Source organism: Pavona decussata, unplaced genomic scaffold (assembly GCF_977016875.1).
Source record: "Pavona decussata unplaced genomic scaffold, jaPavDecu1.1 SCAFFOLD_64, whole genome shotgun sequence".
Lineage (NCBI taxonomy): Eukaryota > Metazoa > Cnidaria > Anthozoa > Scleractinia > Agariciidae > Pavona > Pavona decussata.
Genome location: NW_028145484.1, coordinates 2,602,533 through 2,629,765, shown reverse-complemented (window position 1 = coordinate 2,629,765; position 27,233 = coordinate 2,602,533). Strand labels below are relative to the sequence as shown.

Sequence of the window (27,233 nt, the reverse complement as noted above, 5' to 3'; positions counted from 1 at the left end):
GCTTGGCGCCAGTTACATGTATTTGCTTTGAATTCTGATTAGCTCGTTGTGTTGTTTATATCTGTTGCGATTGGCCAGAGTAATTACTTTGGTTTTGGTTTTACGACACTCAATTGGAAACCGCTCTATTTCACCCAGAACATTTTGCTTCTGGAAAGGTCCAAGAGGAGGGGGTTCTTACATTCTGAATTTACGGCGTACATCTATGAAAACAAGTTCAACTTGCGGTCAACAGAAATACTAGTTCTAGTACAATACGATATTAAAACGTCTTGGTTGTAAGACATTACGCAGACTGATCTTCGTATGAAACAGATTTTAAATAACATTTATGGCGCAGTTGCGGTATTGCGGAGTACCAGCTTGTAACTGGAGAGTACTATAAAGAAGTCTAAGGAAAGTAACATAGCTTCAGGTATACTTCAATACAATGCCCAAAGACAAATAAAACAGTCCAGGAAGTAAAATCGTTCCATGCTTTTCTTTAATCTCACAGAGATGTACTCGATATATATTAAGATTCTTACAAATATCCCCATGCATTTTATCAAATAACTAAGCCAGACCAAGGAACAAATACCATTTCGAGCAAAGCCTCTAAAACGAATCAATCAAACCAGGCTGCGTACCAACACCTTTTCCAAAAACCGTGGGTTCGAGCAAACCCATTGCAAACGAAAAGGGCATTTGCTCCCTTGCTACGTTGATAAGAACACACCATTGATCATTGAGATCAATTTGATCTATTTACAAACTTTTAAGGCAAATACTGGAATTCACCTTGCGTTTAATTTACAAAAGTTCCAATTTACATTCAACTGCATTTTCTCTTTTTGTCAGTACACATTTTGCTAAAAAAAACAACATTATTCATCTTGTACGACTTTTCTACTCGACTTAGTTCAAGTAAAATGTAACGTAAAAAACATCCTCTACGAATACTTATTTTCTCATCCGTTGTACACCATCATGAATGGAAAAATGAATGTTTATGAAGAGCGAAATTTGCGCTCGATGTTAAATTTTCATGTTTTCCCCTGTCGGTTGACAATGAACTTAAATAAATAAACAAATATGTGTAGCCCCTCTCAGCAATGATAAGTTGAAATTAACTTAATCGAGCCGAGTTTTCCCAAGATGAGTACACTATATTATAATAAATACCATGAATAAAAAATAAATAAAAAGTGTATAAAAATATTTCTTAAAAAAGAAATAAATTATAAACAACATATTGCGGACTATGATAAAGAAACATACAAAATGTGTAAGATTTTTATGGAAAAAGAATGATTCTGTGACGAAAACTTTCCAGGTAGAAGTTTTAATTGATAGAGCGAACGCCAAAAATTTCGGATTTTTTGAAGTTACTCAACTACTCTACAGAGACGGGTTAGGTAGATGTCAAAGTTACCAGTAAGGAAAGCCATTCAAGAAATGACGGCTTCTGTCAGCTGTTGATTAACTATAGATTTGTATTCATTTCACCATCGTTATTAATCATTTGGCTAAGGGAAATGAAAAGTCTTTTCTAGCAGGGCAGGCAAAGTGCTTCCAAACATTCAAATTCCTGGAAAAACACAAAAAGAAAACATTTTAAAATCAAGACAGTACACTTGTAAACATCCGACAGCATATACAATACGCATTGATGGACACATATTTTGGAGTTTTCAGGTGAGTCTAGGGTATTGACGGTTTCAGTGTCATATGAATGTTTAGTAAGGTAATTTGGCCCCCGTAGAGCTAGAGAGATGCGACTGAGTGTTGACGTTTCGTCATCTTTGAGCGTAACTACCATCCCCCCCCCTCCCCCGCCCCCTCATCAGTGAGTGACATATGACATTATTTAAGGTATTGTTTGCGTCGGGTTTGCATGCAAATTGACTCGCACATTGGAGGCACAAGATACAATCCACTCAGGTTTTATCAACTCTTCGTTTAATATTGGTCTGAATAGAGCATCGATCACCGAAAGAAGGGAACAAAAACACTGTAGCCTCGTCATCCCCAAGAGTGTCCATGATCACGAGGCTTGAAGAGAAATCCTAGTTTAGTTTTTAAAATTCCCAAAAAGGAAAACCACCCACATTAAAGTACTACACTGGTAAGCTCTTATTTGAATAGCCACACTTACAACTTTAATATCCACTGACTCAAACAAGAACCTCCTTTTACGGCATTATAAACAGCACCACAGGAAAGTACTGCTCAGTAGCTTTCATTTGAATGGTCATATCATAGGATTTTATCCACAGACTCAAAAGTTAAAACCACATTGTAAAGCATGATAAACAACACCACCGGAAAGTACTGCTCAGTAGCTTTCATTTGAATGGTTACACTTTAGGATTTCATCCACAGACTTAAAAGTTAGAATCACCGTTTACAGCATAGTAAACAGCACCACAGGAAAATAAGGCTCAGTAGCTTTCATTTGAGTGGTTACACCATAGAAAATTTTTCTATAGAACCACCTTGTACAGCATGATAATGTATGTGAATGATCACATCATGGGATTTTATCCACAGACTCAAAAGTGAGAACCGTCTTAAACATAATGAAAACTCACGTAATGGGACGGTTGTAACGTTTGGTCTGTGAAAGAATTCCAAAGTCTATTGAAAGGAAAGTTATTAAGCAGTTAAGCAGTACTTTCGAATGGTGATTTTTACCACGCTGTACGAGGTTGTTATAACTTAATCATCCGCCCGAACGAAATCCTACATTGTTACGTTTAATACGAACGCTGGAACAGTACTCTCCGGTGGTGCTGATTAAGTCATGCAACTTGGTGTGTGGTTTTTGCTTTGTAGTTTTAATCAGTAATTTCCAGCGGAACTTTGTACTTTAACGTTTCTCAAACCTTAAAAAAAATCTCGTTTTTCTACCTCTTGATGAACAATCCTTCCATCCTGTTCAACTGCTAGACGGCGCCGGCCCTTCACGACCAATAGGCGGCACATGCACCAAAGCGTAGGGCGCGCTTGAAGACGCCGCCGAGCTACTTCTGTAAAGCGGTATCTCAGAGGGATGGACTTGTTCCAACTCAAGAGGTCCTTCAAGTGATATCTGCGCATCAAGTCTGTTGAAATTAATATAAGTTCTGCGCCGAGAGCCCTTGTGCAGTTTCTTAGCGTACGACGGGGGCTTTGTAAGCGAGGAGGCATCACAAGTGATCCGGTCACATTCACTGGCAGACGATATTCTCGCAGATATGATTTCTTCTGGTCGAACGCGCTGAAAGCTTTGGCTCGATTGAGGTCGGAGAACTTCAGAGTGATCGTCGATGCCGGAAAAGTTTTCAACGGGAGATTGGTAATAGTACGCAGCGTCTCTACTCGCGAATCCCGAATGTTTCCGAAGAGGAATAAACAACTTTCTGGACAGACATTGTTGGGGCCAAGAAGCGTTCAAGTTCACCTCCGATTCTGGGCTATCGGTGTTAGTTGATGAGTTTAATTCTACACTTTCTCTAGATTCCTGCGCAATTAAATCCTGAGGGTTATAATGGTGGCGTTCACTTCCTCGTTCTTTGGAAACTTTCCGTTCGCCTGAGAATGCAACATTATCGACCGAAGATTTACGTTGTATATTTCTCGACAACGATATCCTACGGGAACTCAAGCTTCGAGTACGAGGGCGTCCCGAAGGCGGGCGAGGGGCAATGATAGCTTCTGCAAGGTTACTCGCTTTGTCAGCGTCCAGATTTATGCTCGATATTTGGCGCGATAAAGGACGATTGTTATTTTCGTCGCGTTTTCCCGCATCATCGGAGCTTGTAAGTTTTGTGTCTTCGCCCTTGACAACGAATGCTGAATCAATTAAGTCGAGGGTTTCGTCGTCAACGATTTTCAAATCAACTTGCGAAGTTTGGAGAGCTTCTTGATCTTTCACGAAACGTAAAACCAGGTCGCGTTTCGCTCTGGGTACATTCTCCGTAAAATCGTCCAAGACAGGATCATCCTTCGTAGTAGTCATCGTGAAAATATTTCCGTATACAACAACTATGAAAAAAATCCACACTCATCCAAATTCATGAATACAAACACGCTCTCGCAACACAAGTTGTCCCAGGTGCTGACCGATCGGCCAGCTTCGTTCACGTGTAAACAAACGATAAAAAACCTATTTAAGAGATTTCATTAAAAGCTGTTGTCTCTCGTCGTGTCCTTGCCATGCATTAAACAGCTACTCTGATTTCGTTTCCTCGCCGCGGCCGGTTTCCACTGACAGACACATGAATATTAAGACCCCGTTATTGTTCCGGATAGTTTAGAACTCCAACCCAAGAAAACACACGGAAGATACGAAGAGTTGAAGAGGTGAATCCGCTAAAAAGTCTGTCCATAAAAATCCGATACTTATTCCCACAGTTAAACTGGAAAACAAGCACTATAATTTCAGTAATTTTCCACGATGTCTTTCAATGTTTGTGCTTTTGTGTCCGTAGCTAACAAATACGGTCCACTGGCAGACGACTATTGGTTCACAGCGGTAAACAAATGGCTAATAAATATTCAACGACTTGACGATAAGATCAATTCCAAATGCAAACTAATTAGCCCATGTATATTTACTTCGAAAAAATAGTCATTCCAAGCCGAATCGATGTTGCGAAAGGCCAAAGCAAAATTTAAAGACATCATTCGAAAAAGCTGGGGCAACTACTCTTAAACTTTCGAATAGAATTGGCCAGCATAATGCTATCCAAATACGCCTCAATGTAAGCAAGTAATTAGCTTTTTTAATTCAACTTTCAGAATGTACACACTCTAGGCTGGTCTTTGTTTTCTTGAGTACACTCACGAATTGTGAGGCCGTCGGCCTAAACAGAAAAGTCGCACTTTTCAATGCTCTAACAAGCCGCAAATTGCTTAGAAATTGTTGGCGTATTTTAACTCCAACACCGCCAACTTCAACTCGAGAACTTGTTTTATCAAGAGATGGAATCCATTTAGTTTCGAGTTTAGACACAACGTTAAGTGGTTGTAAATTGAATTTGTTGAATCCCTAGTGGTTTTTGCAAACATATAATTATTTTTTCTGGCGCCCTCAGTGAACTGGGACTACGCCATTGACGTCATAAGCTATTGTGCAGCTAATCTCCTTGTACAAAAGTTTAAACCGTCATTGTAAAACCCACAAGAAAAAAAGAAAAAGAAGAACCAAACAGACATGGTTTTGCTCACAATTTACTTGGGAAGCAAGAGTGACAATACACAAAAGACACGGTTTTTTTTGCCGCTAAAGAGTAAAGCATCCGAACTATTGTGGACTTTCCCAACGTTTCAAAACCAGTTACATACAACCTTGCCTCCAGCAACCACATACAAGGAGATTAACAGAAGTATTTCAACTTGTTTACCAAATTATGAATTACACGGAAAAGTTATTTCGATTTGCTCTACTTGTAGTTTGGTGCTGGTAGATTTATTTTCCTTTTATCGCTAGGTTCCCCACGTCCTTCTGACGAAAGCTTGAACTTTTTGCTAAAAACAAAACAGTGCTCTTCCAATGAACGAAATGTTATTGATTTAAGAGCAGCTTGAAAGATAAAACATAAAAATTAATAAGTTACAGTTGTGGAACTAAAACATAAACCAACTGTGAAATAGGTTTTGCTTTGAGGCGCATGGGGTCAGCCCAGAACGAACTCCTTTACTTCAAAGAGATTCACCTCGCAAACAGCACTGCGGGAAACCACTGTACATGGTAGCTCACCCATAAATTGTCTTCGAAATCTGATTGGTTCCGTTTACCCTTTAAACCCTAATATCAAAGAGCAAATTCTCCTATCCTGTCCCCATACTTTCCTTATAAAAGCACTGGGGAGAACTGAAGTTATTAAAATATCAAGAAAATTCACCTTGGATGACCATATCCTTAACTCTCACGACCTCAGGGTTGAATAAGCATTGATGTTACAAGGAGAAACATCGAGAAGACAAGCGTCAATGGTTGCTTACATTCTAGTTTTAAGAGCATCAAACTTTTAATGGGCAACTATCCGACTGATAGTCCCGAGACTATTGTTTTTCTTGGTTGGATTTTTTAATAAACTTGATAAAATTAAACTTGAGTGAGGAAAATATGTGCGAAGTTTTTTGCTGGACGAGTTCTAACAATCCTTATATTTTATCCGCTAACAAACATTATTACCTCATGGGATCAATTTCGATCAATAAGACTTAGTAGTGAGCTTTAGCAGGCGTTTTCGCTCACCACTAAACTTACTCCGAGTCTGATTTGTTTAAGTTGATCATGTGATGCGATAGTGTCCTCCGCGGGGGAAAACTGTCTTATACAAGCAGATAAAAAAACCCTCGAAGCTTCGCTTCTTATGTTTGTTTTAAGAACATCAAATTCCCAGAGGCAACTATCAACCGATAGTTTCTCCAAAGAAACACAGCATTTCTTCCGTTTTATCTGCACTTTGTATGATTGTTTAATGTTCAGCTGTACTATGAAAATTGAGGTTTCTGTGAACTCAAAGCAAAGGAAAACAAAGAAAAGAAAAGATACGGAAAGGAAAGGAAAGGAAAGGAAAAGAAAAGCAAAAGAAATTTGAGAAGAGAAAAGAAATACGGTTCAGGCGTTATGCGCAAAGTACATCGGTGTCTGTTTGTCTTGCCTGCGGGAAAATTACTGACCCTCAAAATATCCTTTTGTTCTCCGAGTGTCTGCATTAAATCAACGATTTCAGCCTGAGCAGGCGTGTTATTCAGGTTTGTGAAAGTGTCTGAGGAAAGCGGAGGCGGCCCTTTTTGTAAGCTGGGAAATTATCAGGGGTAATTATAAACGAACTAAAAGAGTCAATATTGCACTGGACTGACTGCAATATCTCTCATAGCACCGACTACCTCAGTAATTATCTACTAAATACTGTAAAAATTTGCTTATGGGAACCCAGTAGGGTTTAGAGAACCTTCATCAGACAAGGAGCCCCAGAGATTTGAACTCGACTCACTCAGCTATGTAAGAATCAATGTTATATTGAAACATCGAGCTTTTTTCAAATTGCTTAAATGTCAGCTTGAATCTGAAGTGTAACTTTTTGAGGTTTGAAGTAAAACAACAGTTACTCTAAAACGATATCTAGCTGATCATGTCCGAAAGAACAAATATTCCATAAGAATGATGTATTGTTTAGTGAATGACACAGGCATACTCGGAAAAAGGAAATCCAAGTGCTTCTATCAGGAGTCGAACCTAAGACCTTCCGATTACTAGTTTGGATGCTCTACCACTGAGCTACAGGAGACTCGTGGGACTGAGCTAAAGCCATTAAACTAGGTTCATGGGACAAACATCCTGCGCACTGCTAGGATTGGAATGTCAATGTGTGGCATATGCGCAATGGAATAAATGTGATGGTATATTTTAAGCCTGGTGAATGAATGAGAATAATTAAAACTTTTTGTAATTGGACGATAAGCTACTCGGACGAGATCTGTGCATGCGACGTTTGACGCGTTTGTGTGCATTATAGGCGCCAATATACTCTAATTTGCGGTAATTCCATAATCCCGCAGCTCTAGAATTAACCCTTGGTCTGACGCATGCAGTTGTTTTTGTAAATAAAAGCACTAAACCCTTGCCAAAAGGTCCACGCAAAGACAATTAAGAAAAATTAAAAAAGACAAAAACAGAAAAAAAAAAGATGAAACGAAAAACGTCCCAAAAAACATGACAAAAAATTACTATCCCTTGACTAGAAACCGCCAGTCTAGAGACTCTGGATCGATGACCACTTAAACAAGCCGGCGGCACAAGAAATTGCTGCTGTTTTGTCAAGTTTCAAGAGCTCTTAACTGCATGACGTTCAGTAATAAGGAAAATTGCCGCTTCCTTTACAAAAATAAAATAGATAGAATAAAACGGATAAAGGGAACAGCAAAGATAAAATGAAAAAGTGCCTTAAAAACGTCATTTTCAACGTCACTTTAATCAATTTTTTTTTGTTTGATGTGAAAACTGATAAAACAAAATACGAGGGAAATAAAACACTTTTTACAATGGACCACCAGCTTGACCAACCTCCGGTATCGCAGCGGCGGCACCGAATATATTTAGCTCTTCTTCTTTGTAGAGAGGGCTATTAATTTTAACATACTATTTAATTGCAAAGCAGGTAAGCTTATATTTCATCCGCAAGGACGTAAAAACGGAAATTTACCCTTTCCTCAAAACAAGACAAACACAAAACAAAATAAAAAATTACAAACCGCAACAAAATTAATTCTGGAAGTTTCAAACAACTTTCGTGCCAACGTTCAAATATAGTTAACGACTCCCTTAACGGTCTCACTTGAAGCAAGTCCTTAGCTTTTTAATAATAAATAATGTTCTTTGAAATTTAAATTTCTCTGACAAGGAGCTCAGAATATATTTTCGCGGAACAACCAAACGACCTACATTAAGTGTGATATTGTTTGACACGAGATTTCAATTTAAATTGGTTACATCGCTCAAAGTACTAGAGTTTCCACAAAGAAAAATTTGTTCATCCTCCTTAGCTAATTTGTAACTCCTATCAGATGGATTTTTAATAAGAAAGATACCATCTAACATATTTCCACTAAAGGTCGAAAAGTTCTTATAATGCAGTAACCATTAAGTGACGCAGAACGCCTGTCAGTCCTTTTGTGGTTACAGCTGTCAAAATTTTTATGCGTAAACAACAGGAACCAATTTGGAAACGCCGACAGCTGCAGAACCTAGACTGAGTTGTGTCAACTCTAAATTGACCTGCTTTGAGAGAGGAGATTGGAGAATTAGAATGCTAAATCCGGATGGTGCGGATTAACAGTGCTTAAACACAAACTTAACTTGAATAACCGAGAAATTGGAAGAATCCAAGTAACATGTACGCGATTTCTGAAGAGGACAGCTTTCTGCCCGCCATTTTAAGCAGCAACCCAGTTAAGCAGCTCGAACAAGTTCGAGGATATTACGAGCGACAACGCGAGTTTAGTTTGGTACTCGACCGAAATCTCGAGGAGATTAGGATGGCGTACTGCACAAGGCTCTGCGCGGAAAGGAATCGATTGAGCAAATCCTTGTGGGAGTTGGAGGTTCGAAAAAGGCGGTTGCTTCATCAGATAATGGAACCACGAACGAAACGCACCTCTGACTGGAGAGGGAAGTCCGTGTCTGAATCTAAAAAGCAACGCTCGAAACAGAAAGAAAAACGCACATCGGAGAATAAACTGAAGGCTGCAAAGGGTGAGAAAAGGGGCCGGCATCCACACAGTTCGAAACAAAAACCAGAAGCAGATGACGGCGAAAAACAGGAGATTGAAAAGCTGGAAATACCAAAATTTCTACTGCGCTGAGATGCGATATCGATTTTGTATGTATTCTTATAGACCGACTGGGTTGCTAAGACACAGGGAGTGGAATATTCATTATGACAAGAGGTAAATAAGGAAGTTGACGCCTTGAGGAGGACATTCACTTGATAGTAATTCAAAGAAAGTAACTTAATCAGTATGGAGTTGATTCTAAGTACAGCAGTCGAAAAACACGGCGGATTTGAGTCGCCGATAATATGAACAAAATGATGTATTTAAAAATTTTCTTGCGTCGTTTTCAGCTGTTTAATCATTGAATATTTAAAATAGTGCCCACGCTGGGAAATATATTTAAAGACGGCAGGCAAATGTAAATGTAGATCGAAAAAGCCGCCAATTTTAATAAAAAAAAGTTTACTCCATTATTTAGAGTATAAAGGCAAAAAAGGATTTTATTTATTTAACTACCAGCATAAGATAATTGAAACAGAATACGTTGTAGACGGTCAAACAAAAAAAACAGTCCGCTTGTTATAGACGGTTTTTATCGTTAAAAACCATTTTATGACGATAGAATTACTTTGGAAACTACGCTACGAGGGTAGCAATGATCACAAAAAATACAAAATTATCTTGAAAATTGGAGAGCAATTGCCTAAAGTGACGAAAGCAAAGAAATATATACTTTATCAAATTGGTTGATAAGGTGATTTAATTTGACCACCGCAAGAGAGCTGGCGTTTAGCGGTAGCCCTTCGTCAGAGCGAATCCACCGCTCAAAACGTCAGCTCTGGCTTGAATCTCTTTGCGGCGGGGTGGCCAAACTACCAGAGAAGCTTTGGATTATTTCTCCCAGTTAAAGGACAATTCCGTCCTTTTTAAAAAACTTGGCGAATTCAATCACCGTCTCACAAGGAATTGTTCCGAAGAACGACAAAAAGCATCATTGTTTCCAGGCAATATGCGTTGTTTTTTTATTTAAAAAACAAAAAACAAAAACAAAGAAAGACTGCATCATAGCAGTGGAAATGCAATTCAAGAGTCTTGATTGACTTGGCAGTCATGGGATACTGAGCCATTATTAAAAACTGGATATTGTATAGTGCAATTCCAGGGATTTGATTGGCTTAGCGGCCATAGTATATGCGCCATTTTACCATGCCCAAGGAATAGCGACCATTCAATTGTCTTCTGGTTGTTCTTGCAAAACGAAATCAGCAAGATCAACGAATATTTCTTGAATGTTTTAAATGAAACAATTATTCCACTCGCGCTTGTTGGATATGAGATGATTATAGCCAACTTGGGGCTACGCGCCTCGTTGGCTATCTATCATCTCTTATCCAACGCACGCTCGTGGAATAATTGTTAATTATACTTCTCCCGAGAAATAGTAACCATTTTAAAAGTCGTTTTCTGGTCTTTCTCGGAAATGAAATCACCAAGAACTAGGTATGATTATTGCAAACTCCACGCTACGCGCCACAATGGTTATCTATCATGTCATATGCAACCTGCGCTCGAGGAATAATTATTAACTATTAGCAAAAGTGGCTTCAAGAAGCAATTCAAGGTTCGTTCCACAAACCTCAAAGTTAACGTGGAGTTCAATTTTTCTTTTAACGTATCATGCTATTTACCAGAGAAATTGAAAACAAATAGAGATTGCGACAAGATCTAGCAATATTTCTGGTTCTTGTCAATAAAACAATTATTCCACTCGCGCCTGTTGGATATGAGATGATTGTAGCCAACTCGACGCTACTCGCCTTATTGGCTATCTATCATCTCATATCCAACGCGCGCTCGTGGAATAATTGCTAAATATCATAAAAAGTGGTTTATATACATGCATACATGACTTTCATTTGTTTAGACCAGCCACTATAACACATGTAGATTTCCAAGTGGGGCGTAAGCATATTGTATGAAAATTAATAAAAATAAAAATGTCTATGCATAACTCAGAATCAGGAACAAATAGAGCAGACACTCTTCTTAAACTCCCGCAGAGACATCGCTCTTTTGGTCTCTTCAGGAAGGTTGTTCCATAACATAGCACCGTTGTACTTAAAGCTTCGCGTAAGACTAATAGATCTCGGCTTTGGAAGTGCTAGATCAGTTTCAAAATTTCTTAAATGATAACGTTTATTACAGTCTCTAATTCTTATGGAGGAATAACTCAAATTTGGGGCGGACTGTTTATTTAAGATTTTATACAGACTAATTTTAATTGTTTACGTCTGGTATCAACGGTTTTCCAACCTTCTAGGCAAAAATGTCAGTTGATCGAATGTCGTAGTTCGCACTGGTTACTGATCGCCCTGGTAGCTCGAGATTGTATGCGTTGCAGTTTATCCTTTAACGTTTTGCCGCTGGTATCCCAAAGTGGGGAACAATAGTCCAAATGTGGTTGGACTAATGTTGGATATCGTTCAATTTTACTTTTACATGTCACGCTATTGGAGCAATGGAAAAATAACTACAAATTGCGACAACAACACATCTTAAAACTGCAAGTCAGATGCTTTATTTTGTCAAAGGCAGAAGAGTCACTTACAAACAAACGACTTACAAAAAAACTTGGATAAATGAAGTCTTTTAGGACAAATATTTCACTTATGCAGCTAATGACAAACTTGGATAAATGACGTCTTTTGGAGACAAATTAATATTTCAAATAATATAAATGATGACACAGGCCATCAATTCTATGGACCCGAAGTTTCCTTCTCAATAAATACTTATTAGTATTATTTTGCTTTGTTTAATACGCACATCCCCATTCAAATTTTAGGCGCGGTTACATCATATTTGGCGCGGTTACAAAATAAATATAAATATATATAAAAAATATCCTTCTTATAAAGTCACATCGATGACGGCTAAAATACGTTCGCTTCTTCTTAAGTTCTTTTAAAGAGAATCTTTGTTTTAAGTTTTGGTTTTAAATCAAAAAGTTTTTTTCTACTTTAATATCTCCTAAACTAAAAAGAAGTCTGTTTGCAACTGAAAATAATTTACGTTTTAAAAACTTGTCTACAAAAATAACAATTTTACAATTTTCCTCCATGATCAACGAGAACTGAAGGAACAAGCAATAAAAGGTTTATCGTGGGGAAATTTCACTTGAATTAAAACAACATATTTAAGTAAAATGCCCAAATACTGATACCCAGACCACGTGATATACCTCAGCCAACCATGTGACACGATTTTCCGCAGCCAATAGGAGCCTCTGTTACATTATAAGGTGTTTAGAAGCTGTTGTGCTTGATCGTACGATTCTTTGTCCTGAATGACGCGTTAAAAAAAAGAAAAGAAGACAAAACCCTTGTCAATTTTCCACCAAGGCTGGTTGAAAAATACGACCGCCGTTAGCTAAAGCTTTGAGCCAGTGATTTAATCACTATCTACGACTTTTGGCGATCACTTCAGGTCATTTGGGGATCAAACGTATGAAGGGGAATGTACTTCTGAGGTCGGAATCAGGCACAAGAATAGCAAAAAATCGTATACTTTGGTCGTGGAAAACTAACGCAGGTGTTACAAACTGGAAGCAGGGAGCAGGGATGGTGCAGTGACGAGAGCACTCGCCTCCCACCAATGCGGCCCTGGTTCGATTACCGGACTCGGCGTCATCTGTGGGTTGAGTTTGTTGTTGGTTCTCGTCCTTGCTCCGAGAGGTTTATCTCCGGGTACACCGGTTTTCCCCTCTTTTCAAAAACCTACATTTCTATATTTCAGTTCGACCTGGAAAGTGTCCCCAACTAGTGCTCCGCGCAAAATACTGATTTATTTTATTTAGAAGAAATCATTCTGAATACTCACATCTTCCGAGGAAACGGGAGACGATATGGCTTTGTTCAACCACTCGACAGCTTTTGCTACATCGCCTTTTTGTTTGTAACACTGTCAAGGAAGAACAGAATTTCATTCGGACGAATGACGGTGACAGTTGACGAGAGGCGACACTCTCCGAGAACCATCGGGAGTGCACGAGCATAAGAGACCAAATGATAATGTGAGTAAGGATAGCACAGTGGTGAGAGCGCTTGCTTCCCACCAATGTAGCCCGGGTGCGATTCTCTGTCTTAGCTTAATATGTCGGTTGAGTCTATTGTTGGTTCCTTTTCCTTGTTCCGGGGGGTTTTTCACCGGGACACGTTTTCCAAATTCCAATTCCTTTGGAATCTGAGGGTTAATATACCCATAGAGGTGAACAGATGGAAGTGAAACAAATCTCTTTACCGCGGAATCCTCGGGTGTATAATACGAAATGAACATACAAAATTAACAATCCCAGTTGGCTTGATAGCTCAGTTGCTAGACCACTGCACCGGTATCGCAGAGGTCATGGGTTCGAATCCCGTTCAAGTCTGAATTTTTTCAGGCTTTCTTTTCGTAGCTTGGATGGTGTCTCATTTTATTTATTCTTTCATACGCAGTTCATAATATTATTTTCTGATGTTCACTTCCAGTTCATTATTACCTTGCCTATGGTCGAGAAAGCAGCATGCAAATGGATCGCGAATTTTAAAAAGATCACGATATTTTTTTAACTTGCAATACATGTTTCGATGTGACTCACATCTTCATCAGTCACAAAAAGTATTTGAAAAACAGTTTGAATTTATAACAATATATAAAAGCATGGATTGGATAATTAAACATAAATTAATAACAAAGAGAGATTGACAATGCTTAGAGCGTTTTAAGTAATTTCTCGTTTGCTTTGGTTTTGCATTACTACGCTCTGTGATTGGTTAACAAAACTCGCGCCACTTTCTCAACCAATGGGAATCCAAACCAAAACCAATCGTGTTTTGGCCGCACGCGTTTTCCCGCGCTTGGCGCCGGTTACATGCATTTGCTTCGAATTCTGATTGGCTCATTGTGTTGTCTACATCTGTTGCGATTTGTCAGAGTAATTACTTTGGTTTTGGTTTTACGACACTCAATTGGAAACCGCTCTAAAGCGTTAGTGTTAAGTTGATGTAATTAACCTGTTGATTGAGAATGGGCTTTTCCGCTTTTCCCTTTTTCCCTTTTCTCGCTTACCTTGCCTATCCAATATGAATTTGAAAGCCAAAATCCTGGTTTGATTTCTTCACCCTGTAGAAAGAGAACACGTTGAACTCAATTGAACTGTCAGGATGCAACTAACAGAAGCACATTTATCAACGCAAATATTTAGATCGGATTGACACGTTTTTACGGCGAGCCTATCGTTTTGGCTATACAAGTAAGATCAATTTGATATCCGATGTAATTACGAAAAGGGACAGTGATCTTTTCAATAGAATCACAAATGACACTGGTCATGTATGATATAACTTGCTCCCTTCCAAACGTACTAGGGTTCTTAGAGAAAGGGGACATGACTTTATACTTCCCAAAGTAAAACCAGAACGATTTAAACGGGCCTTTGTAAATATATGTCTTTTTAAATTTATTTCTTTATATCTTTAAGTTTAATCTTTTTCAATTTTGTAATGCATATGATTGGTTATTGATTGTAAAGACAAACGTATGTTGTGACTGATTTCTTAATAAGGACTTTATTATTTTTTTTTTCACTTTAAAATCTTTACCTTTAAAAAGTTCTGGAGTGCTTCGTCTATCGTTGATGTCGGTGGTTCAGCGAAAAGTGCTGACGCAGCTTTTCTTTGCCACCAGGCTAGCATAGCGATCTAAAAGTCAGATTTAGGAGAATAATTATAAAATAATGTTGGAATTCGGTACAGCGAACGAGGGATCTGCTGTAATTGGCTACGCTGTAGTGGTCTCCATGCCTAATTATTATATCTTTGGTATTTTTTTGTTTTTGTTTTTATTGTTTGTTTCCATTCTGTTTGTATTTAAGTTAGGCGAAGCTAAATAAATAATAATACTTTTGCTACTTTACAAAAAGTTTTCAATTCATTCCTCAGTTTGGCATCATTCATTCCGAATCAGGTTACATTTAAAGGGAGCAAATGAACGTAAAATTGTTGGAGGTAATGTCTAAATTCCAAATTTTAGTTTGAAAAGTAGAAATAAGATTCAAGTATGCTAAAAATTAGCTATAATTATCGTATATTTTCGCTTTTAAATTCCCGCGCCACCATTTTGGATTTTATGACGTCATACGGTTGCCGCAATCGTCAGTAAGTAGAAGTTCTTTTGTGTGAAACAGTTGAGCAACCGTGTTACGTCAGAAGGCCAACATGGCGGCGCCCGGGAAATTTAAAATCGTGCTTTGTCCAACACAGAAATATTATTTCCATGTTTTCCAGCAAAATTTTATCAGATTGTATTTTCAGCAATTTACTTCAAGAGTGGGGTTTTCCTCTAACACTTTCTGATGACTTTTGCTTCACTTATAAGAGGTGGAGGGTTCAAACTATCTGTTAAAAGGGACAGTATGCCACCTAAACATCACCCTGTTTCTTCCTTAATTTGCACGGTGGACATGTCGATATCATGATCCATTTTATTCTAGAGACAGATTATACATTGTATCCATCTGAGACAGATAATAAGGTGGAGAATCCATCTGTTAATTAATTTTGCTCCTACAGCTGTAAAATGGCTAATAGGCTATACCTCATTTTCAGATTATCATAACGTCTGGAAGACAAGCTTTCAGATGGATAAGCATTTATTCATCTCTAAATTTACACCTAAATGGATTAAATGGCACATTTTGCCAATAATTAATTTTTATTTTGAAGCTGAGGAATGTCGAAAACTTTATCAAGTGGTGGTGACGTTAAACTTCTCAAAAGTACATGTAAGTTATCACTCCCTTTGTGAGAAGAAAACTTAAAAGACGATGTAGTGGTCTCATGAGACGCCTCAATGAAAGCTTGATCATAGACAAATTTTTTAATAATTACTGATGTAACATAATTTTGTGTTCTTTTTGGTTTTGCTGCGCTCTATGATTTGCTAGCAAAACTCAACCACTGAGAAGGAAAACCAAAACCAATCATGCCTTTGTCCAATGCGTTTTTCTGCCCTTGGCGCCAGCTACATTTATTTGCTTCAAGTTTTGATTGGTTCATTGCACTGTTTATGTCCGTTGTGATTGGCCAGTGTAATTACTATGGTTTTGGTTTTACGGTACTCGATTGAAAACTGTTCTATATCATTGTAGATTAAGCAGTCTGTCTATTGTACCAAGGGTGCAACACAAATTTGGCAAAAAGCTAGCCTGTTAGCCTGTTAGCCTGTGAACAGGCTCCCAAGTGGGGTATAGAGCAAAGACAAAAGTTGAGCACGCCCCCATAACGCACTACACTCGCCCGGGAGCCTGTTCGCAGGCTACTAGCCTGTGAGCAAGCTCCCTTCAGGTCAGCCGCAGGAGGTTAGCCCCCACCCCAATCCTCTCATTCGCCGCTCGCACTAACCTCCTGTGGCTGACTGGAAGAGAGCTTGCTCGCAGGCTAGCAATTAACACCATTTAAACAGTACTTACAAATACTGAAGACCACAATCTGGCACATCCAAATAACAAAGTGTTGCAACTATCTACTTGTAGCTGTTTTGCAACTTTTGGATTGAACGCTAACCAAAGGTCAAATTCAAGAACTAATTTCACAAAGAAAAGCTGCTGAGAAACTACACATTGCCAAAAAAAAAATTGAGGTTTACCTCGTAGCACCACCTTCCTAAGAGATGATATGAAGCTGGATCATTCCTGTCTAGTTCAATGGCTTGCGTAATGTGATCCTAAAAAGATCATGCATGGAATATGTTAATCTGGGGTAACACTTTTAAATACAGCGGTACCCCGGTAAGGTGACCACCTACAGGCCGTGAAAACGCGGTCGGATTAACGAGGTTGAAAAACTAAGGAAACAACTGGAATTTCAATTGGTTCGGGGCAGAAAAAATTGTTCGTAATATAAGGTGGTCCTTAGGTGGGGTTTCACCGTAGTTGTTTATAAGATAAAAAAGAGTTATGATGGGAAAGGGACATGGGACAGCAGCATAGAAGGAAGGAGATAAGGAGGGAGGCAGGAGAAAGAGCGAAACAGGAGGGAGAGGGTGGGGGAAAGGGAGGGAGAAGGGGGGAGAGATAAGGAGGGAGGGATAGAGAGGGACAGAGGAAGAGAGAGGGGGAGGGAGGGAGGGAAGGGAAGGGGAGTATAGGAAGGGAGGAATGAAGAAGAGGAAGAGAGAAGGAAGGGAGAGATGGAACGAAGCAGGAAGTACATGTGCATGTAAGGGGTGTAAGAAGAGAGAAGGAGAAGGACAATGAGGAGGGAGAATTAAGAAAGGAAAGGAAGGCAAAGGAAACAAATAAAGGAACCTGGAAGGAGGGGGGAAAGGGGAGAGGAGGCGGAATGAAGGAAGGAAAGGAAGGCAAAGGGAACAAATAAAGAAACTTGGAAGGATGGGGGAAGGGGGGGGGGGGGGAAGGGGAGAGAAGGAAGAACTTGGAGAGGAAGGGGATCAAGCTGTACCTTGTATTTGAATCCAAGCAATATTTGGTTCTGTAAGCTTTCATAGTCTGTTGTACTTCCAAGAATTATTGCATACCTGTGGAACAAAATGGAAACAACATCAAATAAAAATGAATTGCAGAGAAGGAACTTACATGTAATGTACTCTAAATTTATAACATGTATGTTTGTTAATTAAAACTAAAACTACAGCTATAAAACATACAAATCCAATAATTATTGGATACTTTACCATAATTACTATTAGAATTACAACTACTTAATATACAATTGTTTTAATTTCAATGATTCCAGGAAAGCTATAGAAATAAATAAAGTCAATGTCAGAAATAGTTCGTTCACCAAAAAAATTAACGTAATGTCTGAATATATAATGTCACACAAATAGTTTACCATGAATTGAGTCTGATTAGACATTGAGAGATGGTGTTAACTCTCTAATTAGCAACATTTTGTAAACTAAGCAATCAAACTTATTCATGCAGTTATTAAGGACCTTAAGAACTGCATGAATAAGTTTGATTGCTTAGTTTACAAAATGTTGCTAATTAGAGAGTTAACACCATCTCCCAATGTCCAATCGGACTCAATTCATGCTGAACTATTCGTGTGACATTATATATTCTTACATTATCTAATGTTACTTTTTTTGGTGAACAAGCTATTTCTGACATTGACTTTATTTATTTCTATCACTTCGAACTTGACAATGGCGTCATGACGACTCCGAAACGTTGTTCAGTTTCATCATTTGTTTTCACTTGTTTATGTATAACTAAACCTTTACTTATCCAGGAAAGCTCTTCCAACAAAAACAGATTTCTGAATAATCTTACTAATGAGTGAAGTTAATTGTTTTATTAAGACAAAATTATAAATCACTATCCCTACCATACCATTTGTGTGCACTTGCACTTTTCCTGTCCATTTCAATTGCTTCCTCTGCTTTTCCTACACCTAAACATCAGTTGAACATCCACAGTTAGTACATTACAAGAACATAAATAAATGAAAATAACTCTCAATAACAGTTATAAAAAAGACAGCAAACAAAAAGTGTAAAAACTTGTCATTTGTACCTTTATATAACAGGCTCTTTTTGCCTTCCACATCTCCAGTTTTGCCTTTCAATGTGGCAATGTCATAACATGACCTTGCATATCTCCAAGTCAGTTCACAACTTTGTTGATGCTGTGTGAGTGATAAAAATCAGCAATTTGGTTATAACACAGCAGATGACAGACTAGCAAATAGTGTAAAAACAGAGAAATGAATATCTACCTTTTGTAAACACTCCTCTAGGATTCCATGTAGTTTATACTTGACTTCAGCATCATCACTATCGTGAAGTGCGTCCACCTTAGCGATTACTTCTTTGAGGGGGTCAATCTCTGGAGCACTATTTATAAATCAAAAGTACAAACTGTAGGTCAAAGGGTCACTCTCTCACTGATATAATAATAATAATAATAATAATAATAATAATAATAATAATAATAATAATAATGATAGATGAGTTAATCGTTTGTCTCACGATTGAGTCACAAAGATGTGGATCGCGACGTTTCGACCGCTATACTGCTGGTCTTCATCAGGCGATGGTGTCGACTGATTGCGTGACAGTATAAGTAGCACCTTGGTTTGTGTTGATTGGTGCGTTTCGATCCTCTCTTAGGCTGTTGTTGATTGGAGGATTTCGATCCTCGTCGTTCAGAGTAGAAATTGTTCCCTCGGCCGTCCGCCTTGGTACTGATCGGTTGCTGTGTAGTTTGATCGTGGGCATCCACGCTTCCGGAATTTCAATTCCATTATCCCTATTGATGTTGTCAGGGTGAAGTCTTATGTGAATAGCCTCTTTAACCCTACGGGTGTACCAATGTGGGTCTCGGTCAATAAACTTAACCTCATCCCAGAGCGGATAGTGGCCCGTCGCATTGCTGTGTTCTGAAACGGCGGAGGATTGGGTTCGAGCAAGCCGTATGTCTCTATCGTGTTCCTTAATCCTTTCATGCATAGATCTTCCCGTCTCTCCAATATAGACCTTGCCACACTCACAGGGAATCTTGTAGACTACTCCGTCTTGTTTTGCAGGGTTGACAGTGTCCTTAGGTCGCACTAGGTGTGATCTAAGTGTTGTGTCAGATCTGAAAACTGTCCGTATGCCTTGCTGTTGTAGGCAACGGCAAAGAGCCTCTGATAACCCTTTGACGTATGGTAGCACCGCAGTAGATTTAATTTCAGGCGCTGGTTCTTTTGTGGCTGTTTGTTTCTTTGTTTTCGTAATGTTTTTCACAAACGAAAACGGATAACCGTTAGAAACAAGAACTGATGAGAGGTGTTTCTTTTCTTGCGAGATAACTGATGGTTTAGTTATGAGGTGTTTCGATCTATCGTACAGGCACTTGACAATACCGCGTTTTACAGATTGCGGGTGGTGTGAATCATACGCTAGGTATTGGTCAGTGTGTGTAGGCTTTCTGTAAACACTGGTAGAGAGGTAGCCATCCGAATCTCTAGTTACCAACGTGTCAAGAAAGGGTATGGTGTTGTTGGTCTCAGTTTCCATAGTGAAGCGGATCGTTGGTTGTTGACTATTGAGGTGTTGCAGGAAAGTGTCAACTTTGTCTCGACTCAAGATGGTAAAGGTGTCATCCACATAGCGTTTCCAAATCTTAGGCATACAAGGCGTAGAAGTCAAAGCTTATTCTTCAAAATCCTCCATGTAGAGGTTAGCTATGACAGCGGATACTGGGCTCCCCATGGCTGCTCCCTCTTGTTGCTCGTAAATTAATCCATCATACTGGAAGTATGTGGATCTTAGAACGAAATCCAAGAGGTCCGCAATCTGTGCAGGTGTTAAAGTCGTGCGGTTAGCAAGACACGGGTCAGCTTCTAGTTTCCGTAACGCGGCCTGTACGGCGCCTTCGATAGGTATGTTTGTGAACAGTGATTCTACGTCAAAAGACACCATGATCTCGCTCTCTAGTACCCTCTCACCGTTGATAGTGGACACGAAATGAGCTGAGTTGTTAACTGTATACTCTGATTTCCCTGTTAAGGGAGATAACACATCGGCTAGGTGGGAAGACAGATCATAAGCAAAGGTGTTCACACAAGAAACTATAGGTCTCAGAGGTGTATTTACCTTGTGTATCTTAGGAAGGCCATAGATTCTAGGTGGTTGCTTATGTTTGGGCCTGATCTTATTATATACGGACTCTGTCAGGTGCCCACCTCGCTTCAGGTTCAGAAGCTTTTCAGTCAACTTTCGGCTCAAACGGTCCGTTGGGTCTTTATTAAGAAGTCAGTATGGACCCTTCTCAATCAGTGCTTTCAGTTTATCGTCATAGGTGTTTTTGTCTAGCACTACACTGGCACGACCTTTGTCTGCCGGGAGAATCATAATGTTCTTATCCTCTTTTAAACCTTTGAGAGCTTGTTTCATCTCCCTGGTGATATTAGGTTCAGGAGGCTTAGCCTTCTGGAGGATAGAGTTTACGTTTCTCCTGACAGTGTCTGCCTGTTCTGCGTCAAGAGGTCTTATTGCAGATTCAACCTTGGCAACTATCTCAGTGGCTGGGATGCTTGTAGGTGTTACAGCAAAATTTAACCCTTTCTGTAGTAAAGATACCTCAGCGTCGCTTAAGGACCTGGAGGATAAGTTGATAACCCATTTGGATTTGTCAACTTGAGGTGTTAATAATAATAATAATAAAGTCTCAAATCTGGATAGCCGAGCACAAGTGCCCTACTAATAATTGGGGAGACTAAAAAATATACATTATGCAGAAATCTTTTCTAACCCCCAAGCAAGAGGGTTAGGAAGCAAGATTTCTCATTTACTATTAACTTCAAAGCTTGATGGAACTCTTTGAAGTGCTTGGGAATGTTCATGTCAAAGTATATATAGCAAAATTCAATAATGAAAACAAACAAACAACAAACCTTGGCGAAATTTCGTCCTCTGACATTTCATAAAATTCATCTTCCGTCTCGACATCGCTTTCAAGAACAGAAGCTTGATTCCTTAGCGGAACTATTCGTTTAGTTTTGGTTTCGTTGAGGCAAACTTCAAGCCTTACCATGATACAACGAAGTTCCTTTATTTCGTTGGTAAGTTCAGTAAAGCGGACCACAAATTTTTGATCTTGAGCTTGTAAAGGAAACATTTTCCGTGATGCAGCCATTCCCGCACCTATACCTATCCCTAGTCCTAGTCCAATGGACACTCCAACGAGAACATTTCGTCCCAAAGAAAAGTTAAAATCAAATGACGGCAACCAAGACGCCATCTTGGTTTCTCGCGTGATTTACAATTAAGAAGTGATCTGGGAACTAATAAAGTAAAAGCCGCTGGTTGTGAATAAATAGCGGGCTCTGAAGGTTTTTGTTTGGGCAACGGAGTTAAAAATTTGGCATTATTATTCTTGCTTGAAGAAGCAATCGCTATGCCTTACATCCTGATAAGTACGCAGATACGTCTGGTAAGCACCTCACTTACGATTTTAGTCACTGATATTGCGACAAATTCCACATTTTCGCGTCAGCATGCATTCTCATCTATTGAGCTTTGGAAACACCTCAATATGTATTTCATTTTAGCTGCAGGGTTTACATAATTTATTATTTATTAAACGTTCATTTAGGCTATCGGACCAACTCTCTGTGGCGACGAATGGGCAGATCCAGAAGTGATGAAGTACCTGGGTGCAGAGTTGGTGCACACGTTTGGAAATAACTTGTAAGTTTATGATTGGCAATCATTTGTAATGAGTGATAAAAATCTGCGAGTCAGCGAGCCATGCGAGCCAAGGTGTGAGCCATGCGAGCCATGCGAGCCGTGCGAGCCATGCGAGTCACGCGAGTCATGCGAGCCACAGTATAAAATTTAAGAATTTTTATTTGTTGTATTTTAACATTCACATAAGAACAAGAACAAGAGCATCGGAACAAGATGAATAACATCGCAATATTTAATTCTTACAGTGGGACAACGCAAACCATCATATTTCAGTTTTTTGTTACAGTCAACCCAGGTCACGCGTGAACGATATTTTTGAAATTTGAACGGAGTTTTGAAATTTACATGTCAGTTTTGAAAATCGCCAACGAGATTTCAGAGTTCCCGTATAAATTTCCCTAGCTTATTGACGGTGTAAAGCTATGAATTTTTCTTTACACTGCAAAATTGAATATTTCAAGAATAACAATTGTTTCCCAAGTATTTTGAATCTTTTTTTTTTTTTTTCAGTTAATGCGTCTTTTTCGGAACGATTTCCAGAGAAATGTCCAACATTCCATTCACACGTCGGACATTACAAAGAGAAATTCGAATGTTCATTTCATTCTTGGAAATACTGTTCACGCGCGACCAGGGTTGACTGTAATTGACACGTCAGGACTGATTGTCAGTGTCATTCCAATCTTGTAGGGTATGATAAATGAGTGCTCAAAGATGAGCGAAGTCAATATTGTCGCACTAAATTCAATTTGAAAAGAATCAGCGTAACAGAAGCATTTGCCGTCAGCTGGTGGATCGAATGCTATCTCGAAACCAGCCTCTGCCACTCAAGTGGCGAGTTTTGAAGAAAGACTTGTCTAAGGGAAAGGACAACCACATGCAGCAGTCAGCCAACCGACAGAGTTCTGATAACTCTGATTCTCGACTAAAGACCAAACCTGTTAAAATGGCGCGATTTACTCACCATTCTTGACGCCAACACACGGAGATCGAGGTGCTGTTCTTTTCTTTTTTTTTTTTTTCTTGAATGAAGTTCCACGTGGATATCAATGAATGACATGTGTCAATAGATACCTATTCGAGTAGCGGTGCAGCCGTATGTTTTTCTCGGATTTTTTTTTCTGAAGTCTTGAACCTTAATAAATTTTTGCGTAATGTTTTTATTTTTTTGTGCATCTTGGGCGATTTTGAATGGGCAAAATTCTCTCCAAAATTATAACAAAAAAAAAAAAAAAAAAAAAAAACAAAGAAAAAAATTCGTCCAAAATTTTCTCACGCGAATGTAAATAAAACAAATAAAAATTCTTAACATTTGCACTGTGGCTCACATGACTCGCATGACTCGCGTGACTCGCATGGCTCGCACGGTGGCTCGCATGGCTCGCTGGCTCGCAGATTTCGCAGACCCATTTGTAATCCCTGGGGGGGGGGGGGGGTACTCCCATATGTGGGCTATATAGGTATGTGCCGCGGAATAGGCTATGGTTTTTGAGGTTCTCGGTCCTTACATATGGTATCTTTTTTTACCCTTTTGTTACGGTATTCCTGGCGGACCTGGTGTGGTCCTTAGATAGGGTAGCTAAATTGTATTATCTACATGTAATAATGGAGTGTGAAAATGCCCGCCTGGAAAAGGGTAGCAGTTTTCGCCTTCACAGCCCCTTTGCAGTCCTTAAATAGGGTTAGAGTTCAAGAAACTTTGCGGCACACCCCTATCCAAAATTCGCGGGAGTACCCCCCCCCCCCCCCTGGGTTTGTAATATGCAGTTTAAGACAAAAGTTCTTTCACTTACAGACGTCTGTATACGTCATACCCCCAGTCATACAAACGTCTGTAAATTTTTCATTTTTCAACTTACATTTTCTCAGCTGATATTACACCTGATATGCTGAGACTTTGTAGGGTTACTAAAGTAAAAATGCTCTTTCTAGTGCTGGTATACGTTTTTAATTTCAACTTATTTGAATTTTTGGCCGGCATTTTGGAGAAGGGTCTATTCAGTACTTAGAACTTGAAGACATTATTTTCTTTCATTTTAGCAAAGAATACATTTCAGAAGATCCACCTCGTGTTGTGCTGGACAAAATGGACCGGTTAGGTTACAAAGTCATAACAAGCACTGGTGTTGGCCAGACAATAATCTGGACACTATACAAACAAGATGAAGAGACACCAGATAAAGGGAAGGCAGACAGGTGAATAATTTCGTGATACTGTATTATCTCACCCCTTTCTTAAGAATGTCAAAAGCAAATTCACAAGCACACCAAGCTTGCATTATGAGAAAGCCAGGAGTGACCCTTCTCCAAAATGGCGGCAACAGATTTGAATGAGTTAAAATTGAACTGAATGAATAACTGATGCCAGCACTGGAAAGAGCACCTTTACTTAATTAGTAACCTTGCAAAGTTTCAGCGTATTAGGTGCTATATCAGCTCAGGAAATGTAAGATGAAATTTGACAAATTTACAGACGTACAAACGTCTGTAAATTTTTCATTTTTCAACTTGCATTTTCTCAGCTGATATTACACCTGATATGCTGAAACTTTGCAGGGTTACTAATTAAAGTAAAAGTGCTCTTTCTAGTGCTGGTATACGTTTTTAATTTAAACTAATTTGAATTTTCAGCCGCCATTTTTGAGAAGGGCCTGTTGAAGTGGTGCATGGAAAAAGGTCCTAAGTGAGTCACTCTTGATCTCACGTCAAACTCTCCCCTTGTTTGCAAGGAAATGCAAGGTAATTTGGAAGGAGAAGCTAGTAGTTTATCAAAGTCACTTGGGCTACTTTCCAGGCACCCCTTCGATTATTTTAAAGTCAGAAGGTGACCTTTGAGTGCAGGCATGGTATTTAGTTACAGGCAACCATTGAGAATTTTCAAGAGTGCTTAAATAGAAGACTTTGTAAGGGAATAAAATATCGTAGACTCTGAACATAAAAATGAAGCTAAAATCAATTTCAACAGTCCTTTGATAAAATGAATAAAACTTTCTTGTTTCTGGGATATTCTTAAATTGTTTGGGATTATTCCATCGTTTGGGGCTTTCTTTGACACCACCATGATTCCCTCTATAAGTAGTAATCCATCACAGTATTAGTGCTAGATAAGTACTGGAAACCAGTGCCAGCCACCTTAAAAACCTCAGAGGCCTTGAAGGTTGGCAGCTTTAACAACCCTTCATTGTGATTTTTGTAGTAAAAAAAATAACAACAACAAGAAAATCGAAATAAATTTGGCAGAAACACGACTCTAGTAGTGAGCATAAATTTATTGAAAACGCCCTCTTGTGATTGCACTTACTAACATTAATTAAATACAAATAACGCTAATTGACAAATAATAATTTTTAATGGTGACAGATATAATAACAATATCCCTATTAATTTCGTGGTTCCTATTACCATAAAGTTAACTAGCCAATTTAATTTGTCAACAGACAAATAATAACAACGTGATGTTTGGCATAGAGGGGGGATCGGCGTGACAGACGACTCCCATAACATGACCATAAAGCCTTACTTAGCTCCCCAGCGCTATTAACTGTATTAATGAACAACGCTGGATCGGACAAGTTGTAGGCAGGTCCAAAACTAAAGCAATCTAATAGCCTGACTCTCCATGGCACTACGAACTGAAACCTCCCGCCAGCATAGTGCAAAGAGTATTGGCATTTTTAAAACCAGCTCAAGCCTAATATTCCACAGCGCTACAAGCCGACTCTGCCGGCATGTGCTGGATAAAAGCAAATAACGAGCTTCAAGGTTATAGAGCTAAAAATAGCCTAAAAACAAAAAGCTTGGGGAAATCGCTGAGAGATTTAACTGAACGCGAACCTGAGAGGTGAACCCAAAATAATTTATTGGAAAACAACAACAAACCTTTAAAGGGAGGGAAGGGTGGGAATTACAAAATAGAGACACTAAAGGTAGACCTTACAGTAGGTAATACAGCAGGCGAGTGATACTCAGACTTTTACTAGACCTTTTATAGTTAGACATATGTCTTGGACTAAGCCAATGGCAAGTAAAGTACTATCAAATACAAGAGATTCGCGTAGCGCTGAACGAGACATGAATAGAGGTATTTATACCTTTTAGCCATACAAAACGAAGGATATAAATGTAACAGACAGTATTGCAACATGCTAGAAGAATAGGTATTGTACAAGAAGAGTAAAAGTACAATCATGACCAGTTTGCATTACATAATGCTAACTGTTGACACAGTAACAACTGAGCTCAAGAGCGTCACTCTCCATTAACTGCGTTTTACAATTATGTTGGAAAACTTTATTAAAACTATGTTACTTATCAATTTTTATCTCAACAGATGAAGCCTTCCCCTTAAAAGAGACAAAATTGCAAGACACTGCTGGTTTCATCTAAACATGGATATATCAGCTAAAACATGAACTGATTGTACATGTATATTATTTAAATTATTTTGGAATGACTGCTCATTCCATGAGGTTTGCATCCAATTAAGTGAGTGGTGTCTAAAAATTTGGTAAAATGTGGGCAAGATAAAACATTTTAAAAAAATACTGTCAGTAGTGATTAAAGGGGCAGGGCTGATTGACCAGGAGTGAGCTTGCTGTAATTATTATCTTAAAATGGAAAGGGAAAATTAACAATGGTGATGGAAGCAAACAAATATTAATTCAGAGACAAAATAATGGCTAAATACCGTGGACTTCTACAAGAACCATAAAATGTAAGCTGATATTTACTGTACATCATTC

At 38.8% G+C, this 27,233-nt stretch overlaps 3 protein-coding genes and 1 pseudogene across 4 annotated transcripts; 1 reads left to right on the top strand and 3 right to left on the bottom strand.

Annotated features, from left to right (window-relative positions):
* Positions 1 to 467: 467 nt before the first annotated feature.
* On the bottom strand, positions 468 to 5,286 carry LOC146478444 (uncharacterized). The gene is made up of 2 exons (XM_085111989.1): positions 2,893 to 5,286; positions 468 to 1,570 (listed from the first exon to the last, which is right to left on the bottom strand). The coding sequence occupies exon 1, from the start codon at positions 3,980 to 3,982 to the stop codon at positions 2,921 to 2,923; it is 1,062 nt and encodes a 353-aa protein (XP_084968115.1). The 5' UTR covers positions 3,983 to 5,286; the 3' UTR covers positions 468 to 1,570; positions 2,893 to 2,920.
* Positions 5,287 to 11,804: 6,518 nt separating this feature from the next.
* On the bottom strand, positions 11,805 to 22,138 carry LOC146478442 (regulator of microtubule dynamics protein 1-like). The gene is made up of 10 exons (XM_085111988.1): positions 21,696 to 22,138; positions 19,032 to 19,149; positions 18,830 to 18,941; positions 18,647 to 18,707; positions 17,751 to 17,826; positions 16,936 to 17,013; positions 14,892 to 14,990; positions 14,359 to 14,412; positions 13,129 to 13,209; positions 11,805 to 12,591 (listed from the first exon to the last, which is right to left on the bottom strand). The coding sequence occupies exons 1-10, from the start codon at positions 22,040 to 22,042 to the stop codon at positions 12,544 to 12,546; spliced, it is 1,074 nt and encodes a 357-aa protein (XP_084968114.1). The 5' UTR covers positions 22,043 to 22,138; the 3' UTR covers positions 11,805 to 12,543.
* On the bottom strand, positions 19,256 to 21,644 carry LOC146478443 (uncharacterized; annotated as a pseudogene).
* On the top strand, positions 22,093 to 26,898 carry LOC146478441 (GTP cyclohydrolase 1 feedback regulatory protein-like). Of its 2 annotated transcripts, XM_085112015.1 has the most exons (4): positions 22,093 to 22,234; positions 22,397 to 22,491; positions 24,532 to 24,687; positions 26,822 to 26,898. In XM_085112015.1, exons 1-4 carry the CDS (start codon positions 22,199 to 22,201, stop codon positions 26,823 to 26,825), a joined length of 291 nt encoding a protein of 96 aa, XP_084968141.1. In that variant the 5' UTR covers positions 22,093 to 22,198; the 3' UTR covers positions 26,826 to 26,898. The 2 variants fall into 2 exon arrangements, with proteins under 2 accessions (XP_084968141.1, XP_084968142.1); XM_085112016.1 differs by lacking the exon at positions 26,822 to 26,898 and having other exon boundaries at positions 24,532 to 24,691.
* The last annotated feature ends 335 nt before the right edge of the window (positions 26,899 to 27,233 follow it).